Source organism: Suricata suricatta, chromosome 6 (assembly GCF_006229205.1).
Source record: "Suricata suricatta isolate VVHF042 chromosome 6, meerkat_22Aug2017_6uvM2_HiC, whole genome shotgun sequence".
In the NCBI taxonomy this organism is placed as follows: domain Eukaryota; kingdom Metazoa; phylum Chordata; class Mammalia; order Carnivora; family Herpestidae; genus Suricata; species Suricata suricatta.
The window spans coordinates 23596173-23607993 of record NC_043705.1 but is presented as its reverse complement, the minus strand read 5'-3'; the positions used below and the strand labels follow the sequence as shown (position 1 = coordinate 23607993).

General features: G+C 48.7%; 1 protein-coding gene and 1 long non-coding RNA gene across 3 annotated transcripts in view; one reads left to right on the top strand and one right to left on the bottom strand.

The window, feature by feature from the left end:
- The window catches only part of SLC22A4 (solute carrier family 22 member 4), a 45550-nt gene extending 44905 nt beyond the window's left edge, over positions 1–645 (bottom strand). The window contains exon 1 of one of the 2 annotated variants that reach the window (XM_029942365.1): positions 7–645. In XM_029942365.1, coding sequence (XP_029798225.1) covers positions 7–399 — 393 coding nt within the window. In that variant the 5' untranslated portion in view covers positions 400–645. The remainder of the gene's footprint in view (positions 1–6) is intronic. The other variant, XM_029942366.1, reaches the window with a different exon arrangement.
- Positions 646–1267: 622 nt separating this feature from the next.
- LOC115293602 lies at positions 1268–6818 on the top strand. The gene is made up of 3 exons (XR_003909519.1): positions 1268–1330; positions 5094–5200; positions 6773–6818. It is a non-coding gene; the product is annotated as an uncharacterized LOC115293602 (long non-coding RNA).
- Positions 6819–11821: the final 5003 nt, after the last annotated feature.

Below are 11821 nucleotides of genomic sequence, written 5' to 3'. Positions count from 1 at the left end.
ACCCACCTCGGTCACGATGGTGGACAGGTAGATGTCCTGGCTGAACTCCCAGCCATCCAGGCAGCTCTCCTGCTCCAGCTGCTCCAGATCCACATCGCGCCCCGGCTCCAGCCCCAGCGCGGAGAAGTTGGCCATCGCCGCGAGCCGGTAGCGCCGGCAGCTGTGAGGCACCTCGCGCCCGTCCTGCAGCCGCAGCGGGATACTGTGGTTGCGCCACGCGCGGCTCAGGTTCGCCGTGTCGGGCACCCGGCAGCGGTGCTCCGGGGTGGCCGCCAGGAACACGACTGACATTCCATTGAAGCCGTTGGGGATGATGCTGGCGCTGAGCAGGAAGAAGATGAGGCGCTGGAAGGGCCCCCACTCGCCCAGAAAGGCGGTCACCTCGTCGTAGTCCCGCATGCTTCCCACCGCTGCTCTGCCCCCTCAACAAGGGGTGCGAAGAGCGGTCCCCAGGACCGAGTGGTGCCGCGGAGGGCGTTCCCCGAAGGTGTCAGAAAGTTCTCGGAGGCCAGGCAGGCTGCGGGAAATTGGGGCCCACGGCCGGGGAGAGTTCCCGGGAAACAGGCTGCGAGCGTTGGAACTCTCTCGGAGCCGGTCGCAAAGCTAGAAGCCACTGGAGACACTCCGGACCACACCCCCATCCCGGCGGAGGCCGGGAGGCGAGTGGAGGGCTGCCGCAGGGAGGGGTGGGGCTCTCCGCGGGCCCCTCCTGGTGCTCCGCCCCCTGCCCTGCGACCTGCCCTGCGACCCAGCGGCTCAGCGGGACTGGGCTCGGAGAGGCTCCGTGAGGGGAAGCCCCGCTCCCGCGCACCCTCAGTCGCCCGAGACCCCAAATGCTGAGGCCTCAGACCGAAGCTCCGAGGGAAATAGTGGGCGAAAGGCAGCAGCTGAGGCCGGACAGCGAGGTCCTGGAGAGGTCAGCCCTTGGCTCTCTCCGTGGGCGTCGCTCCATGCCTCGCCTGGGGCAGAGGTCTCTCGGTGGCCCTTCCAATCCCGGGTCCGAGTTCAGATGTCCTCGGGCGCAGCGCGGACGGGCGAGTCCGTAGAGTCGGTGCTCGGGAGAAGCTTCTGAGAGCACAGGGGTGACAGGAGTGCGACCTCTGCGCTGGCACGCCCGCCGCGCAAGTGGCTGGAACCAAGCGACAGGGCGCTCACTCCCCACTCGTCCGAGGACCAGGACGGCTGTACTCAGTCACCATCCCGCGCTGTTCTGGAAAGCGTCTTCTGGCCAGCCTGCAGCCTCACCTTAAGAAAACGGGGAACCAGGCCCAGAGCACGGAAGGGATAAGCAAGGTCACACTGCGTCAGAGACAGGCGCTGAGGAAGGGAGGTAGGGGAAAGGGGCTATGGGGTTGGTCCAGGATCCCGCTGGGGCCTCTAGAGGACTTTAGCACGAAGTCTGGCCCTTTGTGAGAGCACAGTAATGGAGGCGCTCCTGTTACCACTTCGGGGGTCTGATTTGGATCCCTTCATTGTCCCCATGCCCCCAGCGCTCCTTATTGAGGCTAATTGCCAGAACCTTCTTGGACTGGAAGACCTCTGGCTGGGTTGCAATGGACCGCCCCCAGTCCAGGAACGAGGGAGGGAGGAGGAGAAGGTCCAGTTGGCCAGATCTGGCTGGGAAACCGGAGCAGGGACCTCAAAAGTTTCTGTGCCGGCCAAAGGCCCCCTGCTGTTGTGTGAGGTAGCCCGGGGCTGTGGTCTGAGTCCTGCGGTGCAGAAGGCAGGCAGGTGACAGGCTCAAGATCCTACCTCTTTGGAGACTGTGTAATCCATGTGTTTGCTTCTCCAGTTCCTGGTTAAGTGGCTGAGGGACATTTGTACCTCCATTTATGTAGTTTGCAGCCTAACCTCTTAGGCTGGCTTCTCGTTTCTTTTCTCACTCCCTTGGAACCTTTTTCCTTTCCTTTTAAGTTCATTTATTGTGAGAGAGACAGAGAGAGACCAAGTAAGAGGCAGAGGGAGAGGGAGAGAGAATCTTAAGCAGGCTCCACGCCCAGCGTGAGCCTGATGCAGGGTGCAGGGTGAGATCATGACCTGAGCAGAAATCAAGACTCCGACACTTAATTGATTGAACCACCGAGGTGTCCCTCCTGTTTCCTTTTCTGTAATGAGACCATATGTCCTAATGTGCTAGGACAGGTCTGATTTATGCATGTTAGTCCTGCAAAATTATTAATAGCACATCCCTTTACTTCCAGAAGTATCCTTTAAACAATATTTTATGTGGCCATTGTGTTACTTAGCTTGAAGGGCAAGTCCTTCCCCTCTCCCTCAATAGAAAAGCAAAGCATGATATAGAAATTTATGTGAAGATAGTTCATTTTGAGCAATGATCCCAGAAAAAGGAGTGAGGGGCTAGGAAGAGTGAACAGGAAAAGAAGGTAAGGCCAGCAAAGACTGTGCAACTGAGTTATTGGCACCAGGATCAGCGATTATGCTGTACTGAAACATATTGGATCCTTAGGCCAAAGGAAAAAAAATTAGTAATATTGATCCTATCTTTACTTAAAATTTTGATTTTGTTGATCATGGATTTTTATATTGATTTTGCTTTTTTAAAATACTATATTAAAATATAATTTTTTTGATTATGGAATTTGTTGGTGCCCCCTTAAATTTTCCACCTGACACACATGCCTCACTAGTTTCATTTGCCTCAGACTTTCCCCAAACCTCCTTGCTATGGGTGACAGAGATCCTATTAGGTCGATCCCACTGGGACCTTCTGAAGAGTCGTATAGAATGAGGAGGCATTAGTTTCCCAGTTCTGGCTCCCTTAGTTAACTCCTCTGCCCTTCTAGATTGTGCATGTGTGACAGCTGAACAGGCACCACTCAAGTAAACTGTTTGACACTGCCCATCAGTATATGTAAATCCATACCTTGAGCCATTTTGCATCCCGTACAAAATAAATGCCCAAGCACATTGCTTAAAGGTGGGCCCACTGGGAAGGATTTCCATTCTCCATTGTCTAGGGCCTCTCCTAAGTGGGGCTTTGTTGCAGTAACAATCAATTTTTTGGCTAGTATCAAGCTAACCCATCTGTGAGTCGGGGCTGAATATTTCCCCCCTCTATTACTTGGTTATAGAGAACCACCCCCACAAGACCATAGTTTGAGTTGAGGGGAAAGGGCTGGCATAGCTGAGGAAGGTGTCTTGGGAGTCTGAGCCACTTGTTCATAAACTTACATGAACACTGTGGACTTGCTCAGACCTGTCACAACTCTACCATTTCTATTACGTGATGGATTGCCAGTGTGCCTGCTTACTCTTATAATTTGATAGAATTTGACAATACTCAGCTAATACTGGGCATCTCTAGTTGTATAGACCCTTGAGATCCCATTGCCAAGCATTTAGTTTATACTGTGGCCAAAAAGCTGCTTTTCAAAATAGTTCTCTGCTGCAGCACACATGACCTTGCTCTAGAACTCCAGAGATTGGTACTAAAATCCTTTTATTAGAACTTATCAGAGACTCTACCCAGCATTCTTATCACTATGAACACCATTGATTCTGCTGGGTCATATGGACAAAATAGTAAGGAACCTTGTACTATAGTTGCACATACCTTAGAGCTCTCTCTTGCTCTGGGCTTCCCTCAAAATTAGGAGCCTTCCAAGGCACCCAGTAAATGGATCAGAGTAGTAGTCTCACCAAGCACTATGTATTTATTAGTGGTGGAGGTTACAGGGTACAACAACTTGGCTTTACCTTATAGGGGATCGCCTGCCATACTCCATATAACTAGCTCCGTAGTAATTTTACCAATTGTCTTCAAAATACTGTGGCACAGAAGAAGCAAATGAGGAGACAGATGAAACAGGATTGGCCATGATGGTGGGTCTAAGGGTTTATTTTCTAGTTTGTTTATTTTTGTATACATTTAACTCATTTGGGAAAAGGGTAAGATAAAAATGTCACCGGTGTGGATGGCCCTGAATCTTCATACTTTTTATTTCTCATATTCTGGCATGTGTATGTCTTACTAAGACATCTAGAGTCCTTGCTTATTCTTGCTCATTAGGTCATATTAGCATTATGTGATCAATAAAGGCCTATCATGATATTTTAAGGAATATCAGTATAGTCAAAGTCACCAAATGCTATATTATGACAGCATGAGAATTGACATAGCTCAGGGGCAAGAAAGTGAATATGTACTGTTATTCATACAGAAAAACAAATACCTTTTGATACTCCTTAGTGAAGGATTTTGAAAAGAAAATCTTTGATGTTGGTGCCGATCTCTGCAATTCCTCCCAGGATGTGGTATTACTTCTGATTTAATAAATTGGTTTAAAATGTTGGCATTTTAGAGGCTTTTGTTTGTCTCTCCCTACCATAATGGCTCTTCATTATTAGGGCAGGGGGTAAACATGACGGTCTTGCCAGCTTCTCAGCATAACTATCGCAGTTATGCCCCCAGGGACTGCTACAATATGGATCTTTACATCCATTAGACCTGTTTGAATGAGAACTCTCTTTTACCACCTGGTTTTCATGAGCCTCCAATCTAACTGGGGGTCCATGATGGTGTTTCCCAACCCTTGGCATCAATGCTAGCTCATACCTGGAATCCAACTGCCCTTGAGCAGTCTAGGACTTTCCCTTTCCTTAGGCCAGAGTTGCTCTGGTAAAAGATCACTGCTATGAACTTAACTGTGTTTCCCCCAAATTCATATGTGGAAGCTCTAAACCTCAATCATATTTGGAGATGGGTCTTTAGGCACTAATTATGTTTAGATGAGATCATGAGGGTGGAACCCTTATGATGGGATGAGTGCCCTTATAAGAAAGAGACACTGGAGAGCTCACACGAAGGTAGCCATCTACAGGCCAGAAAGACTCTCATGAGGAACTGAATCCACCAGCACCTTGATTTTGGACTTTCCAGCCTCAGAAACTGTGAGAAATAAATTTCTGTCGTTTAGGCCTCCCAATCTGTGATATTTTGCTATGGCAGCCTGAGCAGACTAAGATAGCCAGAGATCCCTTTTGGCAAGAGATTAGAGAAATAGTCATCATATATACTTTTGGCAGTATACATGGGTTTTTCCTTAAGACTTTGCCTTCTTTTCAATCAATAGGCTTGGAGCCTGTGAACTGCACCAGATCTGGGAAATTCATGAGAAAAAAATATTTTCCACTGTGGCACCACCATCAGCCTTCTGCTCACTAGCTCTTAATTTTGGAGGTGAGATTGTTACACAAGGAACACCTGGTCATATGCCCATTTATTTAAGTCCTAGGAACACCATAGTCAATTAGCCATCACCACATAGTTATAGGTCAAAGCATGCTGGTTGCTACTTTGATCTTGTAATGACCTCCACTCTGCCCCTGTTGACTATGTCACCATTCAGCCTCTGCTATTCTAAAAGCTTATCCTCACTGGCACTAGGGATCCTACTTGTACATTTTGTATTACCTTAGAGAAGGGAGTGTCCTCTGGGGTTGCCTTGGTAATGCAACTTGGTGATAGGTTCTCTGCTCTTGCATGATAAATATATTCTCACTCCCCTGAGCCTTCTGCCTCCTTTCCTAGTGTGTCAAGAAAATTCTGGCTTCTCCACCTTATTTCTGTAGGCCATCATTGTATCCAAGTTTCAAAGAGCATCCCAGAAGGAAATGATGTTTTTCTTCATCCTTGCTTGGATGTTAAACCCAGAGCAATGAGAGAGGGCTTCTAATAATAAAGTCCCACATGTTACCCCTGTTTCACCCGAACACAGGTCTTGTTATTTTTTCAATATATTTGCCATTTCCTTGTGGATCAGGGACTGCACTTCCCCACCTAGGCTGTGCTGAGACTTCACCCCGGTTGTTGGTCTGGAGGGAGTTGGGGAGTGGAGTGGGCAGGGAAGGATCTTAAGGAGAAGCATCATCTTTGGAGGCATTTGCCTCTGGAGAAGCCTTGACTGGATTCCCAGAAAGGAAAAATACTCTCCTATAGCAAGGGGAAGACAGCTGCTGCTGTTGACCTTGAAGATTTAGGGAAGTCTAGGAATTCAAAATCCTCACCTTAATTTACCCAAATGTCTCTATTCTGTCTTCCAGGGTCCTAAGCATTTTCTATTAGGACCATGACTTTGTCAATGGAGACCCATTTAAGCTTTGCAGGCAGCCTTTTGATGTGGCTCTCCTACCCTTACAATTAAATCCTGGGTTTGATTTCCAGCACAATCTTCCTTGTAGCTGCAGGAGATGACAGTCCCTTTAGGAACTGCCATGGAGGCTTCCTGGCTTACACAGTGTGCCTTGAGTTTATAGTTGCCTGACTTGGGTCTATAATTTTCTTTTTTCAAGGCTTCTAAAGCACTTAGCAAAAGCTAGTCAACTCTATGATCCTTGTAGTCACCATTGTCCTCATGTATTCTGTGTGCCATAATTGGGGTTTTTCAACTTTGGCACTATTGAAGTTTGGGGCGATAATTCTTATTTGTTGTAAGGGGGCTGCCTATGCCTTTTAAGGTGGTTAGCAGCATCTCTGGCCTTTACCTACTGAATGCCGGTAACACTGCCCTTTAGTTGTGATAACAAAATATCTCTAGACAGTGCCCTGGGCTGGGGCGTGGGGGTCGGATAAAATCGTCCTCCAGTTAAAAAACATTGATACAAGCCAAATGTTTCCTTTTTACTTGTATCTCATCCTAATCTACCATGGATAAGAGTTTTGCCATTCCACATGGGGGATTATTACCAGCCTACTTACTAACAGTTGAGGGGCTCCTTAACCCTTTTTGAAAGGTGAATGTTCCACTTGTAGAATCCCTTCCTTGCCCGTCTGCCTTCTATTTGGGAACGGATCTACAGGAACAGGAGTAAAGGACTACAGAGGGTGACAGAGAGAAGAAAAGCAACTGCAAGTATACAGCACAGGGGTGTTTACAATTGTGGGAAACTGGAGGAATGTGTCTCAGAACTGTCTGTCTCAGGTTCAGAATTAGCAACATTTATCCATAGATTTCAATCCCTCATTGGCTCAGGCGTGGCCCTTTGCATCCTGAATCCCCCACACTTCCAGATTGCACATGCGTGAGTGTTGGACAGGTTTCTGTGTGTGTGTTCCACGCCTCGGTGTCAGAGAAGTCCAGGAGCAGCAAATGAGAAGTGGGATCGGGCCACCTCAGAAAAGCTGGCTTCGGTGCTGGCAGTGAGCAGTGGGCCGGGAGGATCTGAAGCTGCAGGAGGAGGTGCCTGCTGAGTTCAGTCATCCTAGTCAGAGGGAACTGGGCAGGATGCAGCCTGTGCTGCCCCTCATGGGATCCTGCTCAGGAGCATGAGAAAGGCGGGCTACCGGCAGCCTCATTAATAGGATGAACTCTCGCTTCTGCTGGTTCTGGCCAAGAGGGCCTGCAGTCAACACATGTGTGTCTGTGGGCCACTTCCAGGCACCAGAACAGTCTGCTCCAGCTCAGACCCTTGCCCCTGCAAGCACTGAACTAGTGGTGGAAGAAGGCAGAGGGATGAGGTTAGAAAGATTGGAAACGGCTAGAACGTGCTTAACCATAAACACATTTTAAAAACTTTTTAAAAATTTATTTATTTATTGTGTGTGTGTGTGTGAGAGAGAGAGAGAGAGAGAGAGAGAGAGAGAGAGAGAGAGAGAACTTGCATGAACAAGAACTTTCATGAGCAGAGGAGGGGCAGAGAGAAGGGGACAAAGATCGAATCCCTCTCAGGCTCTGTGCTGTCAGCTCAAAGCCCGATGCGAGGCTCGATCTCACAAACGGTGAGATCATGACCTAAGCGAGATCAAAAGTCCGCAGCTTAACCAAGCCATTCAGGTGCCCCTAAAATTTCCTACTGTTACTTGGTGTTGGATTTAATTCTGAGGCCAGGGAGACTCAGAACAAAACCTGATGAGATTTGTGTTTTAGAAAGTTCCCTCTGGTGGCCAAATTGAGAATTCAAGGAAGGGAGCTGAGGTGGAAGCAGAGACACCAGGGTGCATATTGTAGGCATCCAAGAGGGTGATGGTGGTGGTGCCCCAGAAAGATGGATTCTGGCACTGCTCAGCAGGTAGCAAGGGCAGGTTTGGATAACCAGCTGGATATGGGCCTCAGGGAGAGAGAGGAGCCAGGGAAGATTCCTGATATGGGGGTAGTAGATGGACAGTTTCGCACCTTTCAGAAGTGACCTGGCCGGAGTCACCAAATCGTTGGCAGGGCAGGCAGTGCTTTCCAGGGGAGAGGAGTACTTGCGGTTACCCTGAGTGCCCTTGCCATCAAGATTAGCTCACCAGTACGAGAGGCCAGCCAGCTTCTCAACATTTCTGCGCTCATCCATAAAATGAAGATAACAACTATATTACATTTCCGGTTCATGTGAGAATTAAAGAAGAGTAATACCAGTTCAGTGAGGACTCGGGGATGGTGGCCTGGGAGACATCAGCTCTTGTTATAGTTATTATCCAACTTGCATCTCTTACTCTAAGGCTGTAGCTGTGCTTTGGCTTCCCAGGAAAACATGCCCTTAGCCCAAACATGCCCTGGAAAGCAGCTGAGTGTCTTTCTACGGGTGCTCTTGTCGGTGAAGAAGCGGCTGTGTAGTGCAGTGATTCAGCCTCGGAGCTTGGATAACCAGGGCTGCCTGGGGAGACAGACCCCGTCACAATGCTGGTCAGTCAGGTTTCTGAGCCCGAGGGGCTAACGCCAACCCCACACCCGATGGGAACAAGTAAGACTTCTGCCAGCCTCTCCTGGGATTTCGAGCCTCTGCCTTCAACCACAGATGGTTGCAAATCACTTATTAGGTAGGAGCAAAGAAGACATTTGATTTCTGTGGGGACTCAAATAGAGTTTCCCACTTGTGGTAAAAGCGGCACAGGACGATCGTCCTTGCTTGTTAGAGGGGCCCCTTTATTACCCTCAGTCCTTGTTAGACTTGCAACTCCATGCAGAGGTGCTGAAGAATATTGTGTGGAAAAATACTGAATATTATGTGGGAAAATGATAAATCAGCAAATTATTTACACTTGTGAAGAGCAAGTCAGGGTCTGGCCTCAGGCCCAATGGCAAGAGGTGTTACCCTGGGTTAAAATGAGCAGTCGGAGATAGATCCAGAGTGGAGGTAAGCAAAGCATAGAGACCCAGAGGCTGAGGAGGGGGCAGGCCACTCCCCACGTGGGCAGAGGGACTCTGGGCCCACAGACTAGTTATCTGGGCATCACTGTGCAGGTCACAACATCCCCCAACTCAGGTGTTCATTAGCTGTGAGCTCAGGGCCAGGCTCTTGTGCCCCCTGGAAGATCTGGATCCTTGGCCCAGAGAGAGGGCTGGCATGAAGCAGAAGCAGCATGTGGATTTCTTCTGCCCTTACCCCTTTCCCTGGATCTCAAGGATGAAGGTGAGGCAAACAAAGCTTGTCCCACAGAGAATTAGACAGAAGGATTCCATTTTAATTTCAGGCTCCCTGGAGGGTCAAGGAAGGCTGCAAGAATCTGGAGGAGAGCTTCATGACATAACCTTTACAGGTCAGCACAGCTGGGCTGCTGTCAGGGCATGAGGCAGGGCTGTCAGCAGGGACTAGCAGGGGCTGCAGCTGATGTGGCCTTGTGGGCTGGGATTGTGACTTTAGACTTTGTCCTAAGAGCAATGTGGAGCTATGGAAGCTTTAATAGACAGGAGTGATATAATCAGATTTGCATTTTAAATAGCTCCATTTGCTGTTCTGTGGAGGAAGGATTGAGGGGCCAGACAGAAGACAGCAAGGCTGAGCGGGAGGCTATTAAAGCACCCAGGCAAGAGATAGCAGGGGCCTGGGTGGTGGCCAGAACTATGGAGGTAGAGGGAAATGGGTTAGTTAGGGATTAGTTAGGGATAAATGCAGTCATGCCTACTAACTGCTCTCCCTGCTTCCACCTTTGCTCCTTACAGTCTATTCTCCATAGAGCAGCCAGAGTGATCCTGGTTAAAACATAAAAATCGAAGTCATTCCACTCCTCTGGCTTCTCATCTCAGAATAAAAGTCAAAGTCCTCTCTGTGGCTAACAGGGTCAACATGATCAGCTTTCTTACCCCCACACCTCTCTGACTTCATCTATTACTCCTAGCCAGGAGTAATAGCTCCTAGCCATATTTTTTTAAATTTTTGTTCATTTATTTTTTAGAAAGAGAGAGAGGGAGACAACGCATGAGGGGAGAAGCAGAGAAAGAGGGAGACACAGAACCCAAAGCAGGCTCCAGCCTCTGAGGTGTCAGCACAGAGCCTGATGCAGGGCTCAAACTCATGGACTGTGAGATCATGACCTGAACCAAAATTGGATGCTTATCAATTGAGCCACCCAGGTGCCCCATTTCTTCACTGTTCTTAGAACATGGCAAGCATGCACCTCTTCCCCTGGCCCACAGAGCACCTTTGTATTTCCTGCCCCCTCTGCCTGCAATGCAATTTCTGTGGATACCCACACAGATGCTCCCTTATCACCTTATCATCTCTGCTCAAATGTCACCTCTGTGAGACCTTTCTAAATTCCATATACAAAGGGATCACTAATTCTCTACTGTAATATCTGATTTATTTCCTTTATGGCAGTGCTTATAATCTGTACTTATTTTATATTTGCTCAAAATGTTTTCCACATATGAAGCACAATGCCTGGGACATAGTAGATTCTTAGTAAATAATTGCTTGAAAGAGTGAGTTGAGGCTGAGAATGCCACAGGGAGGCTGTGTAAGATGTAGAAGGGATCCAGGACTTACCTCCCCTTGAAGGTTTAGGAGGAATGCCAGCAGAAACCAGGGCAGCAAGGTAAGGAGGAAAGTGGTAGGAGGCAAGGAGGCCAACAATGTGTGTGTGCGTATGTGTGTGTAGTGGGTGGGGAGCAGGGTGTTAGCCCTAGGGTTCCTGCACCTCTCTGTACCTGGCTTGGGGTCTGGGCAGGGCGGATTAGGTCTGGGGCAGGCTCTGACAAAGGAGATAATAGATCATGTCAGAAGCATGGGGCAGGAATGGACAGGGTGGAGTGGAGGGCATGTGGATGTGAATTACAACTTTGCCTGGGGATGGATGGGCCAAGGCTTTGCTCTAAGGGAGGGGACAGCAGAATTGGGCCTTGAAGAGTGAGTAGTAGTTTGCTGGATGAAGAAGAAAGAATAAAGGCATTTTGAGTCTGAGGTAAGATCTGAGAGGTATGAAAAGGCAGGACAGGTTGGTGTGCACTGTCAGTGGCAGTACACTGTCTGGTGCAGCAGAGGAAGTGAGACCAAGCAGTCAGCAACATAGGTCAGAAAGGCTTTTTTTTTTTTTTAATTTCTTTTACTTTTCATTTATTTTTGAGAGAGAAAGAGACAGCGTGTATGTGAAGGAGGGAGAAAGAGAAGGAGACACAGAATCTGAAGCAGGCTCTAGGCTCTGAGCTGTCAGCACAGAGCTCAACATGGGGCCCCAACTTACGAACCGTTAGATTATGACCTGAGTGGAAGTCAGATGCTTAACTGACTGAGCCACCCAGACACCCTGGGTCAAAGAGGCTTTAAACGCTAAGCCTACAACTGATAGACAAGGGATTCTATCCTAAGGGCTCTGAGAGCCATGAAGGGGTCCATGAGGCAAGGGAATGAGAATATTCTAGCTGCCCTGAAATAGGCCCCAGAAATGGTTAGAAGGCAGAACCCCTGACACAGTGATGGGTAGGATGGGATGGTTGGGGTGAGGATGCAGAAGATGATACCCACATCCCTGATTTGAAGGCCTCTGGGGGTAAGGACCTGAGAGAGGAACTGGTTTGGGGTCAATAATGAGCACTGAGTCTGGGCCATGTGGGCTGGGGCACCTGAGTTGGGGGTCCTGGATCTGTGTTTCCTCCTAATA